The sequence below is a fragment of the Lynx rufus genome, unplaced genomic scaffold (assembly GCF_022079265.1).
Source record: "Lynx rufus isolate CCGP_SWC_20201006 ecotype Redwood Valley unplaced genomic scaffold, mLynRuf1.p SCAF_10, whole genome shotgun sequence".
Classification (NCBI taxonomy): Eukaryota; Metazoa; Chordata; class Mammalia; order Carnivora; family Felidae; genus Lynx; species Lynx rufus.
Genome location: NW_025814824.1, coordinates 12,698,598 through 12,718,928, shown reverse-complemented (window position 1 = coordinate 12,718,928; position 20,331 = coordinate 12,698,598). Strand labels below are relative to the sequence as shown.

Sequence of the window (20,331 nt, the reverse complement as noted above, 5' to 3'; positions counted from 1 at the left end):
CTCTATGTCAAGAGTAGGGTGAAGTCTGGGAGAACGCTTCCCCCAAGCCATGGTGATTTCCTGATGCTTCTGTAAACAGGACACAAACCCATAGGTTTCTTCAGCTCATTAATGCTTAATTCGAAATTAAAACTTGAGGCACAAGGATCCAAGACTGTATTGTGTGACTGGACTCTGTCCACACAGTACTGGCATGATGATGGGTCAACTTCTTCATGATACCATCTATGATACCACTTCCCATCCTGAACAACCAGGTTCACAGGCTCACTCAGCGTAGCACGGGCTCTATAATTATTTATCGACAGAACACATGAGGGCAGATGACTTCCCTCACACTCCATGAAATAAATACAGATGAGGCGAGTTCCATATCCAGTCCCCCACAGCACCCATGGCCTCCCGTCCCCCACCCCATTTGGGTACTATCTTTGTTTTTGTCTTTTTTCTCCTGGATCCCTTCCACATGTTCAGAATGACTATGGCTACTCCTGCTTCCTTCCTCCCCCTGTTTTGCTTGGGAGGGGAAGAAGGGAGGGAAGGACTTTCCCATCTTTTAAGCCTCTGGCTTTGGCTCTAAGTGAACTAATCAATCCTACCATATCAAACCTGACCTTTAGCTCCTTCTGGCTAGGTGTGTTTATGCTTGCTTACTACTCTCAGATGCTTATCTGCTAGCAAAATCTTGTTTCTTCTGATTTCTTTGAGCCATAAGCTTTTTCAGGAAGTGGAGTCTGAAGAAGCTGCCTTCCAAATAATGAAGCTGCAAGTCTGCTCTGATTTAATGTTTCCACTTCTCTGTGCGGTCCTATATTTCTTAAAACCTATCATCTCAGGCTGTTGCTGCTGAACGACACTACAACACTTCACTACTGCACAACACGAGTGTTCTCCAAGAGACAGGCGTAAAGTGAATCATCTACAGACCCCGCCAGAGCATAGCAGACCCTGGGAAGGTAGGAGCGTGGATGACAAAGGGCACAAGGGGACTTCAAATACATGACAAGCTTTCAAAAGCCGCAACAAATATGGCAGTGTTACATCTGTCAGGGATAAGGGGCACATGGAAGTTATGTTACTCCTCCTACCCTGGTGTAGCTTTACAATTTCAGACTTAAAAATATTCGAAAAATACTTTATTTAAATGTGTTTTCAGAGTTGAAGTGTAATTGGTGAACATACTACACGTCAAGTGTACAACCTGATGAGTTCTGATGAACATACACAACAGTGAACCTGTTACCCCCAAGATGACAAATACATCTATCACAGTCAACACCTTGTCCTGCTTTGTAATCCATCCCCTCTGACCCTGCCCAGGCAACTGCTGACTGATTTGTTACTGCGCATTCTACGTTCCATAGCATTCGTACAAATGGAGTCAGTTTTTTTGGTCTGGCTTCTTACACTCAGCATTAACTGAGAACCATCATGCTGGGTCTCAGTAATTCATCCCTTTTAATGGCTGAGTAATATCCCCTTATGTGGATAGACCATAATTTGCAACCACTTACTGCTGCTGGACATTTGTTTTCAGCTTTTAGCTGTTACCATACTGCCACACATTCCTGTACCCATCTTTCATGGATGCAAGCTTTCATTTCTTTTGGGTAAATACTAGGAAAGGAATGGCTGCATCATATGGCATACAGACGTTTAGCACTTATGAGTCTCTCCAGTGATTTTCCAAAGTGGTTACACTCTTTAAGTCTCTACCAGTATGTATGTGAGTTCCAGGTGCTTTACTTCCTCACCAGCACTTTGGTATGGTCCGTCTTAAAGTCTGTCATTCTAGTGCATCTGTGGTAGTAGCTCATTATAAGTTTAATTCACACTCTCTAGTGACTGACAAAGCTGAGCATCTTTCCCTGTGCTTATTTGCTGTCTGTGTATTTTCTTTAGTGGAGATCATGCTAAAACCTTTTGCCCATTTTCTGAGTAGGTTGTTAGTCTTCTTAGTATTGATAGTTGTATAAAAGTTCAGGGGTCAGCAATCTTTTTCTACACAGGGCCAGCAGGTAAGTATTTTAGGTGTTGAGGGCTTATATATAATCTTTTTAAAAAAATGGAAAAACTATTAGCTTGTAAGGATTGTGTATAAGCAGATGTTAGGCTAGACATGGCCCCTGTGACAGCCCTTCATCCTGATACACTTCATTAGTTGTATGTGTTACAAATATATTCTTTTTATATATTCATTTGTAGCCTGCCCTTTAACAGCCATCTATTGAAAAGCAAGTTCATTTTGAAGTAAAACTTCTGATTCCTTTTCCTTAATGTAGTTCATGCTTCTTGTGTTCCATTCTATTTTGCTAAAACTAAGATCACTAAGATTTCTTTTCTTGCCTTCAAAAAGCTTTTAGCTTTAGTTCTTACTTAAGTCTATGACCCATTTACATGTGGTATGAGATAAGGGTTGTAGCTCATTTTTTGTATATGACTATTCTATTGTTCTAGCTCTATTTGTTAGACTATTCTTTCTCCATTGAATTGCCTTGATATTGCCTTGCCAAAAAACAACTGACTATATATGTGTGAATCTATTTCTGGATTCCCTATTCTGTCCCACTGAGCCATATGGGTCTATTTTTACCCCAATACAATGATGTCTTCATTACTGCAGCTTTCTTTATAAGAAGTCTTAAAATTAGGAAGGGTGAGTCATGGAACTTGTTCTTTTTCAAAGTTCTAATAAGCTTGTCAATTTCTAAAAAAAAACCCTGCTGGGAATTTCATTAAATCTATAGATTTGGGAGAGAACTGACATTTTAACAAATCCTGATTCTATTATCCATGAACACAATGATTCTCTCCACTTACTTACATCTTATTTTAACTTCAGCAGAATTTTGTACTTTTCAGTATACAGACAGGTCTTATAAATGTATCCCTAAGCATTTCATATTTTTGAAGCTATTAAACACAGTGTTGTTTTTAAACTTCGATTTCTAACTGTTCATTGCTAGTAGACGGAGCCACAACTGATTTTGAACTTCTATATTGAACTTGTATTCCGCAACCTTGCTAAATGCACTAACAGAACTTACAGCATTTTTGTAAATTCTTTAACATTTTCCACAGAAATGATGTCTGTCTGAAATAGGTTTTTGTTTTTTCCTTATTGCATTGGCTAGAACAGTGTGGAACAGAGGTGAGTAGTGAGCATTTCCTTGTTCGCAATCAGTAGGAGAAAGCTTCCTTCCATTCCTTTGCCAAGGGGTATGGTATCAGCTAACGGTTTTGGGTGAATGCCCTTCATAAGCTGGATAAAATGTCCTTCTATTCTTAGATGCAGAAAGTTTCTATCATAAAAAGGATGCTAGATGTTGGCAAATATTTACTCTGTATACACTGAGATGATCATCTGGTTTTTGTGTATTGTCCACATAATGAACTACACTGATGACTTTCCAAACGTGAGATCAACTTTGTATACTTCTGGGATAAACTCATTTGGTTAGGATGTAATACTCTTTTACATGCTGTTGGATTTCATTTGCTAACTTTCTAAATCTGCTCACCTTTTTAAAAGAATTTTTGCATCTAAGGTTCATGAGCGATACTGGTCTGTAGTTTCCATTGTGTGGTTTTGATACTGGGGAATGCTAGCCTCATACAATGTGTTGAGAAGTATTCCCCTCCTCTTCAGGTAGAATTGCTATTAATTCTTCGGTTACGTGCTTGGGCCTGGAGCTTTCTTTGTGGTAAGGTTTTTAAGTACAAATTTAATTTCTTTAGTAAAAAGAGGGCTATTCTAATTGCTCTTCAGGAACTTTTGATAGTTCATGGCTTCTAAAGTTTGCCCATTTCTTCTGAATTGTCAAATTTACTGCCAGAAAGTTGTTCACCATATTCTCCTGACACCCGCTTACCACATCTAAGAACTGCAGTGCTATGTTAGATCTCCCGCCGGGTTCCTTTTGCCTACATTGGGGCCTGGAAGCTCTCCCTGAAGTAAGCTGAGGGAGCCACAGGGCTCACCTCGCACTGTTCCTTCTCCCCAAAATCACTGTCCTGTGCTGCCTGTTATCCAGTGTCTGCACATCACTGTTTCATATATTTGGTCCTATCTTTTAGTGGTTTAAAGTGACTGGGTACATTTGGCCCCTGCTATTTCATCATGGCCAAGAATGGAGGCTTTTTGGTTTTTATTGTGGAAAATTTCAACAATGTACGAAAGCAGAGAGAACAGTATAATAAACCTTCATGTACCTATCGTCCAGCTTCAACAATTATCAACCCGTGACCAAGACTGTGTCATCCATGCTCCCTTCCTAAACAGCCCCCTTTCTGGAAGATTTTGAAGGAATTCCAACATTCTATTTCCTTCATATGCCTTTCCTAGAAAAAAAAAATTTTGCAATTGCTTTGTTCAAATCAAGATCTAAATTATGTCCACACATTGTATTTGGTTAATGTTTTAAAATACTTTTTAACTTCTAGGTCCTCTATCTCCTTTTTCCTTTTTTTCTTAGATACTGCACTATCCAGTAAAGAAGGAACAAGTCCAATGCAGCCATTAAGCATTTAAAATGTGACTCGTGTGACTGAGAAACTAAATTTTTAGTTTAACTTAAAAACAAATACTCCAGCTATTAGAAAATGTTTAGTTAGAACAACTTTACTTTTTGAGGGGGAGAGGCAGAAGGAGAGAGCGAGACAGACAAAGAGAGAATCCAGCAGGCTCCACACTCTGCACGGAGCCCAAAGCAGGGCTGGACCCCACTACCCTGGGATCATGACCTGAGCCGAAATCAAGAGTCAGATGCTCAACCGACTGAGTAACCCAAGTGCCCTTCAACTGTAACTTTTATAAAATCAAAATACGATCAAATATTTCTGATGACAATTTATCATCTAAATTGAGATGTGAGTATTAAATGGATTATTCTGAAGACTAAACTGGTAGTTTTAGGGCGGTGGTTCTGAAATGGGAGCCATTTTGTTCCCCAGGGTACATCTGGGCAATGTCTGGAGACACATTTGGTTGTCACAATGGAGTGGGGAGGGGTACACTACTGGCATCTAGAAAGTAAAGGCCAGGGATACTGGGTTTAAATTTCAACATCCTACAATGCACAGCACAGCTCCCACAGTAAGAATTTTCCAGTATAAAATGTTGACCGTGATGATGTGAACACACCCTGTTCCAGAGGCCTAATCAGAGTGGAATTTTTTCATAAAATAATTTCATATTATGTCTTTTCGTCGGCACATACATAAATATCTGGGTATTTTTCTGTGATGTCAGCAGCTAATGTGAGCCACCGATTCATAAGCAGCTGCAAGGGGGATATTCTAATACTATCATTCCTTCTGCATTTATTATCTGAAATGCTTCTGTAAAGAGGCACTTCTACTTGTTTAACCAAGATAGTAGTTCACACAGGGGCACCTGGGTGGCTTGGTAGGTTGAGTGTCCAATTCTTGATTTTGGCTTAGGTCATGGGACTGAGCTCAGAGTCGGACTCCAAACTGTGCGTGGAGTCTGCTTGGGATTCTCTCTCCCTGACTTGTGCTCTCTCTCCCTCTCTCAAAAAAAAAAAAAAAAAAAAAAAAAAAAAAATCACCTAGGAAGTTCTGGATAAATGCTTGATTTTTTCTTTGCCATTTTTCAAAATAATGAGCTAGTTCTCCAGTATCCTCCAAAGGTGACCAATATTAAGTATCATTATGATTTCATAAATTTAGATATTTTTGAGCCTTTGTGATTTAAAAAAAATCCCTTGGGCTCTTTGTCTTCCTTTTTAAACCTTTCTGAATCCCTTTCTTTTTTATGTCATATTTATTTTCATGTCATATATGTATATATATAAAATATCTTTAGTGACATGATCTGTTTTATTATCTCCTTCCCCTTTTCTATCTTTTGGTATTTAGGAAAGTTTACACAAATACCTTATATAATACCCTTATGTCCTTTATATCTTTTTTAGAATACTGTCTGTTGGTTCCCACTGTAAGTAATACTGAAATTCTCCCTTACTTCCGTCTCCCAAAGTACCCACTTGGAAGTAATATCCTTTTATTTCCTTACGATTCCTATAGGACAATCAGGAAGTATATTCTATTTTACTTCTATTGCCTCCCTTCCCCCATTTTAGTGTTGTGTGTTAGCTACCCTGTCTGCCTTATAACCATATAAATACCAATTCTGCGGTCTTCCTAGTCTATCACTTCTCAGTAGAAGTACTGAGTACTCAGTAGAAGTATAGGTCTACTTCTCAGTAAGCAGCGTGCTTCTGCACAGCAGTCTAGGCTAATTTGAGAGTTTGCCAAGCCTGGACCTCCACAGCACCATCGACCTTCCTAGAGTCGACAGTGGCCTTCAGCGGTTTTCAAACTGATCTGCAGAGCTTTCCACACCTAGTGGGGCCTCTTTCCTTTAGAAAGGAGAACCTGCTGGTGACCTCATTTTTGGCTTCTCTGAGCTTTCCCTCTGCTTAGCATGTACTTCCTGATACCACGCCAGCTTGCTGCTGACTTAATCTTACCTGCTGATATTCTGGAGTTCGCAGGTGTTGTGTAAGAAAGAATCAGGCCTTACTCCCTGGTTCTTGGGAAGGAGACTGTAAAGCCCTAGGAATTTTCTGAGTGATAGGAATGTCTTTGTTATTCACGAGGAGCTACACTTCTCCTTCAATCACACCTACACTCAGGCTTAGGAGATGACTCAAGATGGGGACAGGCAATGCCAGAAGGACAAATCCTGTGGTTAGAGGGTTGGGGTTCTGAGTCCTATGACTGTCTTACCTTTTTTTTTTTTTTTAAGTTTATTTATTTTGAGAGAGAGAGTGCAAGTGGGGGACGGGCACACAGAGGGGGACAGAAGACCCAAAGTGGGTTCCATGCTGACAGCAGAGAGCCTGATATGGGGCTCAAACCCACGAGGTGTGAGATCATGCCCTGAGCTAAAGTCAGAAGCTCAACCAGCAAAGCCACCCGGGCACCCCTGGACTTATTCTTGAGCCTTCCGGGGAAAGGGGCTAGAAACTGAAGTTGAGTCTTGCTGGAGACCATGCCCTTACCTTGTCCAGTCGGACGCTAACTCTGGGCGGGTGGTGGGAGAGTGTACTGTGGACCAGCAACAGGGATACTCTGAAACTTAGTTTTGCTCTATACGCTGTCCATGGGCTCGTGGCTGCTATCCTAGTTGCTCTTCTATTTTTTGGAAAAGGATTTGGAAGACTCAAAAGACGATGCCACTGTCACCATCACCATCATTTTGTTGCCAGTTCTTCTTGGGGATTTTCATGACCTTAGTGCATCACATTTCACCCTCTGCACGCTATTTTAATATTTATCATTTCACAGAATGATATTAACAGAAGATTAAATCACCAAAACTGTACACGAAGGCCACTCTCAGTGTTGATTATAACTCACCTGCAGTTGACTTTATGAGACGTACAAACCGTAATAAAAGCTACTAGTGGCTACGTGGTGACAGAATGACTGAAGTTTTTATGGGTTAAGGGAATAGATAGGAGACTTTGCCTGTCAAGTGACTTAAGATGCTCTCATTTCTCACATTACCACACCTCCTCCAATCAATAACGTAAGATGCATTGTACAGTGTTTCACATAGGGCTTCCTCATCAGCAGAATGCATTAAATTTGTAAATTAGAGAGCATATAACAAAATGCATATTTCAAATGATGATACAGGTTTTCAAACTGGTCTGAGGCTGGCACCCCATAATCAAAAGCTAAAAGCAAAAATTGTACCTCTGTGAGACGGAGCTGTGATGAAGCAGCCATGTAATCTGATTCTAATTTGTTCTTCTCGGAGATCACTGTAGTATTTTGAAGAATTAAATCAACTTTTTGTATATGCAAAGAAGTACAAATCTAGGAACAAAAACCCCTGAAAGTTTAATTTGTTTTACAACTAAGGAAAAAAATATACAGTTTTTTAAAAAATTACAAACCAGGAGAAAAATAACATTTTTCTAATCTGATACCTCAAAGAGTTCTTTTTACAACTATTTCTTACAAGAGACTTTTAAAATGTCTTTCTCTGGATTTAATTGAATCATCTGGAATAAAATAATTTAGCTTAATGAGTGCTTTTAACCAAATTATTGACCTATAATGAGAAATATCAAGCAAAGTTAAAACTGTCGATGGTAAAATCTTAGCAAGAGTTTTTTTAATCTATGTACTTATCTACCTGCCATAATAAAGTGACCAAAATTAAGAAAATGCCTTACCTTTACAAAGTTTGTTAATTCAGTAACAAGTTTTGCTTTTTGAACATTGATTTCCTTTATTTTGGTACTTGCTTTTCGCTCTTCCTCCTCAAGGTTGCAAGTATCCTGTTCCATCAGCTTTAAACTATATGAAACACATAATCGTGAAGAAATCGGAGTTAACACAAGGACTGCGCCCAGGTCTCCTGCCGTTTCATGGGCTTTTTAGCAAAGCTACTCAGACATAAACTACTGGCTTCTGGACTAAACAATCATGTGACCATGCAGGATCAAAATGTATTTGTTGAGGTATTATGTGCCCAGCACAGTTTAAGTAATGATGCCATAATGGTGTAGGATCTAGAGTCAAAAAGATGGATTTGAATCTCCTTTTGCCAATAATGAGCAGTGTAACTAGACAAGTTACTCTTCTGAACTTTAGTTTCCTTATCTATAAACTGCAAAAGATAATACTTCTCCTATAGGGCAATGGTGAAGCTTTAAAAAAGGTAAAATATGCAACACACTTAGTATACTGCCTGGCCCTGAACTGATTGATAAATATTATTTACTACTGTTGTTATTAATGTTGTTTACACACAATCACTCACCTTAAGGAGCTTAACTGGGAGATTTGATTAACAGATTAAAAATATATAGTAAAAGGGTAATACAACAATCCTAAAAATTAGTACTTTGTTATCTGAGATGAAACTAAGGATCAGAAATTAATTAAGTTACATAAGATCATGTATAGTACGTGGTAAGAGGTGTCTGACACCAAAGTCCAAGTACTTTCTACTCCGCTGCGTTGCCTCCAGGGCAAAAGTAAGGTAAAGGCAAGAACACACTTTGGAAGCAATAATAAACAAGGATGAACAAGTTCAGCAGATGTGACAGAGAGGGGCCTCAACAGAACATGGAAGAGAGTGTGGAGGAGGCTAGGGAGCTGAGGTGAAATAGGTCAAGTGAAAGGAGACTGGGAAAATTTGAAAGTCAATCTAAAGGAAAGGAGTATTGTAACTATAGGTGGCGGGGTGATGGGTATGAAAGGCCATTTCACTACGAAAAACAGCATTATACAGAGAAAGTTGAGTTTTAGACCATGGGTCCAACAGAACGGTCAAACAGAAAAGGTTAAGTGTCTTACAGATGATTAAAGATAGAAATGATGCCAAAGGTGAAGGCTGAAAAGAGGCGTAGAGATGAAAAACCTGGGCAGCCAGACTAAATAATATCTTGCTTTAAGCAACCAAGGTACATTATTTGTCCAGTAATAGTTAATGGACAATTGTTTACTTAAAAAAAAAAAATTCTCTTAATGCATTTCATATGATTCAATTTACAAATGTATTTAAAACCACATACTATATTAGGTCAAGGTAAACAGATAACTAAAGGCAACGAATGGTCACTTACTATCAAAGATTGACTATGTCAGTCATATCTAAATCTTTACAGAGAAAGTCATAAAAGAATAATCACAAAAAGGTCTGAGGCAGGACATGGGGAACACCTTTAAACTGGAAGCCATGTTCCTTTCCCCTAGAAAGAACCCCCCAATAACTTTCATACCCCCTTCTATATTCCACTTTCTATAAAATATCCAAATACAAAACAAAATATATAGTCAGTTCTGAGAACGGTTGCAGGGACATTCACAGTAAGCTGGCAGTTATCTTTTAGGAAAAGACTTGTGAAGACCATTCACATCTTTTTATAGGATTCTGTGGAATCTGTGTCCATTAAGGCCAAGCAAACGTAATTCTACTTGTAATAAGGGAGATTACAATTGAAGGAGATACACGCCCCAGTTGCCCATTCTCTTCTGTGAAAATCAGCACATTCTCCTCCTTGCCTATTACTACTTTCAGAATCGGTGAGAAAGCGCATAGCCTAATAGCTTGGATTGATAATCTCCCTGCCTGTACCTTCCTCTCTCCTCTCCCACCAATCCAAATTCAATGGATACAAGTCTAGGTCAGTGGTTCTCAAAGCGTGGTTCAGAGACCTCTGGGGATCCCTGAAACCATTTCAGGCGAATCATGAACCATTTTCACTGTTGTAAGATGATGATCTCAGTTGCCCTTTTCACTGTAGTGATATTTGTACTGATGGTACAACAGCAGTGGTGAATAAAAATGCAAGCACTCTAGAATGAATCTGGGTAGTAGCCCCACAGTGTACTTACAGTTAATAGATATTTTAAAATGCCAAATTCATATTCTTAATGACAGTAAAAATTAATTTTATTAAATCGTGTATTTTGAGTATGTTATTTTTTTACTTCAAGTATAATTGACCTAACGTTGTATTAGTTTCCGGTGTACAATGTAATGATTTGATATTTGTATACACTGCAAAATGATCACCACAAAAATCTTGTCAACGTTTGTCACCATAGTTGTAAGTTTTCTTTCTAGTAATGAACACTTTTAAGATCTACTCTCTCAGCCACTTTCAAATATGCAATACAGTATTATTACCCGTAGTCACATGCCATACATTACATTCCCATGAGTTTTTATAACTGCAGGTGTGTACCTCTTGATGACCTTTACCCAAGTAATCAGCCCCCCAACACTCCTCCCCTCTGGCAACCACCAATCCCCTTTCTGTTATCTATGCATTGTTTTGTTCATTTGTTTTTTCAACTACAGGGCAATCAAATGGTATTTGTCTTTCTGACTTATTTCACTTAGCATAATACCCTCAAGTTCCACTTCTGTTGTCACAAAAGATTTCATTCTCTTATTTTTTTCAAACGCCCCCCCCTTTTTTTTTTAACATTTATTTATTTTTGAGAGACAGAGAAAGAGTGGGAGAGGGGCAGAGAAAAAGAGAGACAAAGAATCCGAAGCAGGTTCCAGGCTCTGAGCTGTCAGCACAGAGCCTGATGTCGGGCTTAAACTCATGGACTGTGAGATCATGGCCTGAGCTGAAGTCAGAGGCTGAAACGACTGAGCTACCCAGGTGCCCCAAGATTTCATTCTTTTAATGGCTTAGTAATATTGCAGCGTGTGCACGTCTCTCACATCTTCTTTACTCATTCATCCATCAGTGGACACTTACGTTGCTTCCATGTCTTGGCTTTTGTAAATAATGCTGCAATGAACACAAAAGGTATCTTTTCAAATCCGTGCTTTCATTTCCTTGAATGAAGAGCCCGAAGTGGAATTACTGGATCGTATGGTAGTTCTATGTTTAACTCATGTGCCTCTTGGTCATCTGTAGGTCTTTGAAAAAGTGTCTATTCAGATCCTCTGCCCATCTGTTATAGATTGTTTTTTTTGCTATTGACTTGAATGAGTTCTTTACAGATTTTAGATATTAAGCCCTTATCCAATATATGATTTGCAAGTATCTTCTCCCATTCCATAGGTTGCTTTCTTGGTGTGTCGATGGTTTCCTATACCGTGCAGAAGCTTTTTAGTTTGATACAGTCCCATTTGTTTATTTTCGCTTTGTTACTGAGGCCTTTGAAGTTGATTCCAAAATAATTACTGCCAACATCCATCCATGTCAGGAAACTTACCGCCTGTCGTTTTCCAGGAGCTTTATGATTTCTGGTCTTACATTCAAGTCTCTAACTCATTTTAAGTTGACTTTTCTGCATGGTGTAAGAGAGTGGTCCAGTTTTCCCAGCACCATGTATTGAATAGACTACCCTTTCCTCATTGTATATTCTTACCTCTTTTGTCACAAATCAATTGACCATAGATACATGGGTTTATTTGTGGGCTCTCTGTTCTGTTGTAATGATCTATGTGTATTTATGTCAATACCCTAACTGTTTTAATATAGCTTTGTGATATAATTTGAAATCAGGGAATGTCATGCCTTCAGGTTTATTTTTTCTTAAGATTGCTTTAGTTATTTGGTATCTTTTATGGTCCCCAAAATTTTTAGGAGTTGTTCTAATTCTGAAAAATGCCACTGGAATTTGGAAATGAATGGGACTTGCACTGAATCTACAGATGGCTATGGGAAATATGGACATTTAAACAATCTTCTGATCCATGAGCACAGAATTACTAATAATACTAATAATAATTACTAATTATTTATGTCCTATTCAGTTTATTTCCTCAATGTGTTACAGTGTTCACTATACAGGTCTTCTACCTCATTGATCAAAGTTACTCCTTTGCATTTGCTTTTTCATTTTCTTTTGTAAATGGAGCTGTTTTTTTCTTTTTTTTTTTTTAATTATTAATGTTTTTTGTAACCTATTTTTGAAAGCGAGACACACTGTGAGTGGGGAAGGGGCAGAGAGGGAGACACAGAATCTGAAGCAGGCTCCAGGCTCATAGCTGTCAGTATACAGGGCTCGAACCCACCAACCATGAGATCATGACCTGAGCTGAAGTCAAGACGCTTAACCGACTGAGCCACCCAGGTGCCCTGGGACTGTTTTCTTAATTCACCTTTCAGAGTACCTTGTTAGTATATAAAAATACAACAGATTTTTGTATGGTGATTTTGTACCCTGCAACTTTATCGAAGTTGTTGATTAGTTCTACCAGTTTATTTTGGTAGAGAAAGGTTTAGGGTTTTCTATGTAAAATCCTGTCACTCACAAATAGTGACAGTTTTACTTCTTTTGCTTTTTCTCTCTTGCCTAATTGCTCTAGCTAGGCTTGCTTGCTTTTTTTCAAGCAGAGGGACAGATTTTTTTTTTTTAAGAGAGCACAGGAGGGGGAGAGAGGCAGAGAATCTCAAGCAGGCTCCACATTCAGCACAGTGCCCAACGTGGGGCTCAATCTCACAACCGTGAGATCATGACCTGAGCTAAAATCAAGAGTCTGATGCTTAACTGACTGAGTTACCCCGGTGCCCCTAGCACTTCTAATACTATGCTGAATAAAAGTGCACAGAGTGGGCCTCCTGGCCTTGATCCTGATATTAAAGGAAAAGACTTTAGCTTTTCACTGTTGAATATGAGGTTAGCTATACACTTGTCATATACAGTCCTTACTATAATTTCTGACACTAATTACTGTTCTATCCTTATCTGGAAAAGGAGAGGAAGAGAGAAAGGGCCTACTGAGTCTTCTAGACTACCTTCATGGCATTATTGTAAGCAAACCAAACATGACAGTGATGTGTCCTCTAACACCTGAAAACAGGCACAGAACCACTAAATTACTAATAATGTTGGTGCCTTTCTGATGACTGAAGATCACGTTTCACAGCTGAGCTTGACATTTGGCAATACACTTTTCTCCATCGAAAAATAGATGGGCAAGTAGAACACTGTCAGAATTGGCTATGGCACCAAGATCATCTCCTGTTGGCTGGTATTTAATGTGTATTTGGAGCAATAGGCAGCATTTTCCCTGCTAACTAATTCCAGGAACTAGAACATTCAACACTGCTTCTTGCGAAGCTGCCAGGACTTCTCCTAGCTTCAGACCATCTGAGCAACTCTTGATGGCCAATCCCCTCCTTCCTGGAGGTCAGAAGAGGCATATGTGCTACCGTGGGTGAACCTTAGAAGAACAGGTCAAACTGTCAGTCCTGTGCCGACTCAGATATTGCTGTTGCTGAGACCGGTATTGCTGGTAATGTGATCGTGGGGAAAGTGCTCTGTTGTAGTGGAAAAGCAGCAGAGAGGATATGCTGATTTCAAGGATGCTCCCTGAGGATCCTTCAAGTCTGTAAAAACTGCTGCAGTAGTTGGGTGAGCTGAGCCGGAGATTCCTGGGAACTGTGCCCTGACACACAACTGTGACTGACAAAGTCTGTGGCTGCTGCTGCTGTGTAGCCAAAGTAGGGCAGGCAGTCACCACCTGACCCGTAAGCATAGTGCTAGGTACCAAGACGGCCCCATAAGCTACAGGAGCAGTTAGTAATTTAGTCTCTAATCACAAACTGCTGACCTTGAGAAAATCTTGTCTGTCCTGAGTGAATGCAGTTACTGCAGTACTCTGGGTATGGTTTTGTGGCATACTAGGTGGAATGGGGACCATGCTTCTAGCTATGAAATCATAATAGTGTCCATACAGTGGGGCTGTAAGAGTGCTGTGACTGGAAAGAGGTGTTTACGGTCTGTGCCAGCTCAGTATATTCTGTTGACTCTGACTTGATGTACTTTTTATTTATTTTTTTTAACGTTTATTTATTTTTGAGACACAGAGAGACAGAGCATGAACGGGGGAGGGTCAGAGAGAGAGGGAGACACAGACTCTGAAACAGGCTCCAGGCTCTGAGCTGTCAGCACAGAGCCCGACGCGGGGCTCGAACTCACAGACCGCGAGATCGTGACCTGAGCCAAAGTCGGACGCTTAACCGACTGAGCCACCCAGGCGCCCCTTGATGTACTTTTTAAAGGCTGCTGTCGTGTCCTATGCAGAGTGGAGCCAATGTGTCCAGTATTCATTCCACCTTGATTTTGGTTAAACAACCTGGTCATTAATATTTATAGATACAAGTTGCAAGATGTTAGATGAATTCAGAAGAAAGCTGAACAGAATCAATATTCAACCCAGGGGCTGATCACTTTAAAAAAAAAACAAAAAAAAAACTGCAGCCCTTGGGGCGCCTGGGTGGCTCATTTGGTCGAGTGTTCTGCTCTTGATTTTGGCTCAGGTCGTGGTCCCAGTGTTGTGGGATTGACCCCTGCCTCGGGCTCTGCACTTAGTGTGAAGCCCACTTAAGATTCTCTCTCTCCCTTATACCTCTCCCCTGCTCACTCCCTAAAATTAAAAATTAAAAAAAAAAAAAAAAAAAAACTACAGCCCTTAACCATGGACCATTTGAAGCTGTTCTTGAATTTTTCTTTTCTTATATCTTCTGGCTGATGAATATCTGCCTCTATCATCCAAGTCTGTTGCTGATTGGTCTCTCAAGATGCTGCACAGCTCATAACTGAGCTAAAAACTGACACGGAGACATGTTTTAAGGAACTGGTACAGATGCAGCTTGAGACATCAAGCTATATTAATGACTGAACAACAGATGGGGAATTTATGGACTAAACAATGACCTCCTTTGTGTCATCTTTTTAGGAGCTAGTACATACTGTCTGGGAGGAGTGCAACTATCTGCTGGGTCTTGGTTGGTGTTGAGGAATGGTCTGAGACTGCTGCGTGAGATAATTTTCTTGAACTCTGGAAGGAAGCAGAAGGGGCTGGGCTATGATCACACCTTTCCAATACTTCATTGAGACTGGGTCTATAGGATTATCAGACCCAGAATCTTGGCCTTTGTCAGCAGTTGTCTCAGAAAGAGACTCTTCAATGCCAAGTACTCATCTTCCAGTCCCACCTACTGAGTTAATTTACTATGGTGTGACTACCAACAACAAACTCTGGCCTTGAATCCCACTGATGATAAACGATATGATGACTGTGAAGCCAAATCCACTGTGGACCTTTGATCAGTGAGCTATAGCCACATGACTTGCCTTTCCCAGACTGCATTAGGTGCTCATGACATTTTTGCCAAATGTTCTAGACCATCCACATGATGTAATCCTACCCTGATGTCCAGAGAACTTCAAATGGCAAATGCCCTATCACAGGTAATTCCTTGTAACCTAGAAATAGAATTCTAAACTACATCTAGATGTCTAAAACTCTTCATTAGGCTCTTCAACAGTACACATCCTTGATGAACTGAGGTGTAGCTCATCTGACAGTAGCTACAATACAATCTCAATCATCATAAGGCCTATGACAGCTTGTATAGTTCCTTCAAAACCCTTCCGTGGTGAAGTGTTTAATGATTTGAAATTTCCTATAAATTCCACATATTCATAAGTGTATTACTCCTTTGGGTCTACTGTTCCTCAAAGCATACGAAAAGAGAATTCTAACTGATTTTAAATATTCAGGCATTAATGAATCACTTTCAAGCAGATGGGTAGAGAGCATTTTATAAACCAGTGAATGTTCCCTCTCTGAGATAAAATACTTTGATTCATAACATCAGATGGTACACATTAAAGTGATGAAGTTACATACTCTCAGACACAAATAATATGCTCCCATCTATCAGGGATGCTTAAAAATGAAACACCAAGAGCCTTGAACATTGACTGTGTAAATTCTTCACTACTGAGGAATGCCGGTTTCCAGTACTGCAAATGTCACTGGCATCCGACTGTAAAGTGATTTGTTTTCAGTAAAAAAAAAAAAAAAAAAGAAAAAAAAAATCAGTGCTCTTCTGCAGAAGAGATTTCCTCTTGTGCTCATGTGGAACTCTCTGGGCTTCCTGGATCTGGATGTCTATTCCTTCCTGAGGTTAGGGAACTTCTCAGTTATTTATTTCTTCAAATATGTTTTTCTGCTTTCTCTCTTTATGCTTCTGTGACTCATATAATGCAAAAGTTACTCTGCTTGATGTTGTCCCTTAAGCTATTTTTACTTTTTAAAGTTATTTCTTTTTTGTTATTGTTTTTGGATGAATTCTACTACCCTGTCTCCCACATTACTGATTTTTCTTCTGCTTCATCTAGTCTGTTGCTGGAATCCCTCCAGTGTATTTTTCGTTTCAGTTACTGTGTTCGTCAGCATTGTGAAGTCTGTGTGGGACTTTATTTGTATTTCTCCTTAGCGAAGTTCTTGCTGTATTCATTCCTCTTGTTTTAGGACCATTACTTTGAGTTCTTTTTTAGGTAAACTATCACCATTTCATAATGGTTCTTGTTCTGGTGTTTTATCTTGTTCTTTCATTTGGAACGCACTCTTTTGTCTCTTCATTTTGCTTGATTCTGTGTTGATTTCTTTCTTTCTTTTTTTTTTTTCTTTTTTGGTCCTGTGTTGATTTCTAAGCAGCAGATGAAACAACCTTCAACCCTCTCAAGCTTCAACAAGTCTTGAACTGGCCTTATGGAGATGAACCCTGTCATTCAACTGTGCTTAGCTCTTGGTTGTCACATGCACCTTTGTGGTCTAAGCAGCCTGATTTATCCTCGATATAGCCCAGTTGCTGAGGGGACTGCCAAGCGCTGTGAGTGTTCCAGAGGATGGGATCTCAGTCTGCCCCTAGTTTCAGGCTGAACAGAAGCTAGAATAGAAGCCAGAACTTCAGGCAGCAGCTTTTAAGCTATGCAAATATATAGAGAGAGTCCTACGGGATCACAACCATAAACCCTGTTGGCTTACACACCACACAATCTGGAGGGGTCTCCTTGGAAACTGCTGCAAAAATGAGGGCTCCAGAGGAGCCCTTTCTCGGAGGTACTGGTGGGCTGTGGCAAGGCCAACACACAGTATGACAGAGATGACATCTCCTAGACCATGTTGCTTGAGGACAATTCTATAGCCTCTAGATGTGTGGTAGTCCTAGAGCCCCTGAAGCTGTGGTTCTAGGACGAAGGGGTCTTTTCCACAGGAAGACTGGAGAGTGTTTCTGACTGCTGTCTATGCAGGGTCATGGGACAGTAGCTTGCCAAGAACTGTCTCTGATCATTTCAGAACCTTGGCCACCCAGCTCTGGCGGGGATGTGGGCATGGCATACACCCACCAGTGCCAGCAGATTACAGGCAGAGTGCAAAAATGGTGCCCACCAGTGCCTCTGTCCCAGGAGGAATTTCCATTAGGCTCCTGCCTCTTGGGTGGATACTTTAAGATTAGCAAATGAATCTCCTTCACATATGGTCTAACTACTTTTCAAACGGTTACTTTGCCCAGGGTCCTGTAGTCTTTGAATGAGCCCTTTAAGAGCAGAACCTGTATTCTCTACTGCTGTACCTTTCTCCTAGATATAAGCCCCCTTGGTTTCCAAAGCCAGATGTTTTGGGGACTCATCTCTCTGGTGCAGGTCCCAAGGGTTGGGGTGCCTGCTGTAGGCACAAACTCCTCAGGGAAGAGCTCCATATTTGTGATATGGATCACAACACTACCCGAGTATTGGTCACCACACTAGGGGCGGGGTTTTGAGTGAGACCCTATCTCTGTAGTTCCTACCCCCCTTGATGTGGACCTTACATCCCTTGTTACAGAAGAGCAGTTCAGCTAGTTTTCTGATCTTTTTCAGAGCAAACTGTTTCATATGTAGCAGTTGATGTGCTGTGTCTGTGGCAGGGGGGGAATTCAGTATCTCCCTATGCTGCCATCTTGAACCACCTCCCCATGGTAACTGACTACATACATCTTTATAATAGCGTGATGAAGTATACAGTACTTCTAATGTATACCAAAGTATGATGGCGGCCTCAAGGAAAAGCATTTGTGTGACTGAGTTGGGAGCTGGACTACTTTTTTCATGAAATACCAGTTTTTCTTGAAACAATAACAGACAAACTACGGTTAGACTCAGGTATTTGGCAGACTGTTCCTCCCAACCCAAAGTGAATGAAGTGAGCCTATCACTTCAAGAAAAATAACTGATAATATTTGCCCCCAATGATAAAATTCAACTTTCAAGTGAAAAGTAGAATTTGGAAAATCTTTATCTACCACTGTAAGCTTGATAGCTTCCCAATTCTTAAAGATCCTTCTGATGGGATTGGAAATCAACATAATTATTTTCTTTACACAATAAAATGTCAATATTTGAAAGACCTATAAATGACCAATGCATGATGGAACAAGATCACTGGGTAAAAGATTCAATTACAATACAATGAGTTTTAACATAAGAATAATCTACCTCACTAATTGCAGACTCCACAGTGCAAATGAACTTTAACAAACCACAATCTTGGCAGGTTTTGATGCAATATTAAACAAGACGATATAGGTAACTATCTGAAAATTCTATCAATCTACTTCAAAGCAACCTCTCACAATAGACTGAAAGTAAAAGCAGATATGAAATAAACAAGTAACTTTATCAAAAGAGGTTGATAAAAATGCAAAACAATGCCACTCTTCTTGCTAAATGTATTTTGTTTGGAAAACAGTGGTTTTCATAAGTATTTTAAACATTCTGTTTTAATTACTAATGTGGTATAAATATCACTAGATATATAAGTGAAACTTCCTCAAGGTCCTCAATTAACTTTTAAGCATGGGAAGAGGTCCAGCGGTCAAAACAGTTGATCAAAGGACAGAAGAACAGCACTTAAAATTCACCAACCTTTGCCCTACAATTTTATTTTGGGCAGTAGGATTAAAGTTTGAGGGAAATTATTACAAAACGTGTTTTTGGGAATTGCATCAGCCTTACAGGGTACAGGCATACCTCAGAAATATTGCAGATTTGGTTCCAGACCACTGCAATAAAGCAGGTCAAAAGAATTTTGTGGTTTCCCAATGCGTGTAAGAGTCATGCTTACACTATGCTATAGTCTATTTAGTGGGCTACAGCGTTGTATCTAAAAACAATGTACGTACCTTAATTAAAGAATACTTTGCTTAAGAATGCTAAGTTATCTGAGATTTCAGAGTCCTAATCACTGATCACAGATCACAACACATAATCAAATAGTTTGAAATAATGTGAGAATCGCCAAAATGTGACACAGAGGCACAACATAAGCAAAAGCTACTGGAAAAATGGTGCCAACAGACTTGCTTGACACAGGGTTGCCAGACCTTCAATTTGTAAACAAAACGAAAGAAAACAACGCAGTATCTGCAAAGCGCAATAAAACGAGGTATGCCTATGTAACTCATAATAGCCTCGCAGTGCTTTGTGCCCACCCCCTCTACCCAAAGGGGCTGAATGGTACCTTCCTAGTTTGGAACTAATTTTTTGCTCCAGTTGTCTTTTCTTGGTTTTCCTTTCAAGAAGCTCCTTCTTCTTCTGTCTAAGTTCATTGTCTTTGTGTTCTAGATGCTTGTTTCTCTCATACAGGGCAATCAGCCCTGCTTCCACGGCTTGCAGTTTTCTATTAATTTCCTATGAGATATTCAAAATTATTTTAAAAACAGATCTACTTAAAGTATTACAAATCCAGTTAATATTTTCTAATACAGTACTCAAAATAACCAACCTTTAGCTGTTCTTCTAAGTGTCTTCTTTGCTCTAGGTCCACGGTGACTGTGAGAAACTGGGCTACTTTCAGGGATGTGTTGCTAGAAATAACTTTGTTTGAATAAAAGGAAGTTTTCACCACGTACTTTTCTTCTGCTGTGTACATTTGTTTTAACCGGGTTTCTTGTATTACCTGTCAAACAATGTCAAACAAGTATTAGTGCACATGTAATAGTAATTAAATATTTTTAAAAGGATTAAACCATTGAA

The 20,331-nt window shown here is 39.7% G+C and overlaps 1 protein-coding gene and 1 pseudogene across 4 annotated transcripts in view; both read right to left on the bottom strand.

Moving 5' to 3' along the window:
* Positions 1-20,331, bottom strand: part of SMC5 (structural maintenance of chromosomes 5) — a 95,726-nt gene that overhangs the window by 13,653 nt on the left and 61,742 nt on the right. For all 4 annotated transcript variants that reach the window (XM_047101945.1, XM_047101947.1, XM_047101956.1 and 1 more), the window contains 4 exons: positions 20,081-20,254; positions 19,817-19,986; positions 8,214-8,337; positions 7,729-7,851 (listed from right to left, as the gene is read on the bottom strand). In XM_047101945.1, the coding sequence (XP_046957901.1) occupies positions 7,729-7,851; positions 8,214-8,337; positions 19,817-19,986; positions 20,081-20,254 (591 nt within the window). The remainder of the gene's footprint in view (positions 1-7,728; positions 7,852-8,213; positions 8,338-19,816; positions 19,987-20,080; positions 20,255-20,331) is intronic.
* On the bottom strand, positions 12,983-14,329 carry LOC124528399 (circadian locomoter output cycles protein kaput-like; annotated as a pseudogene).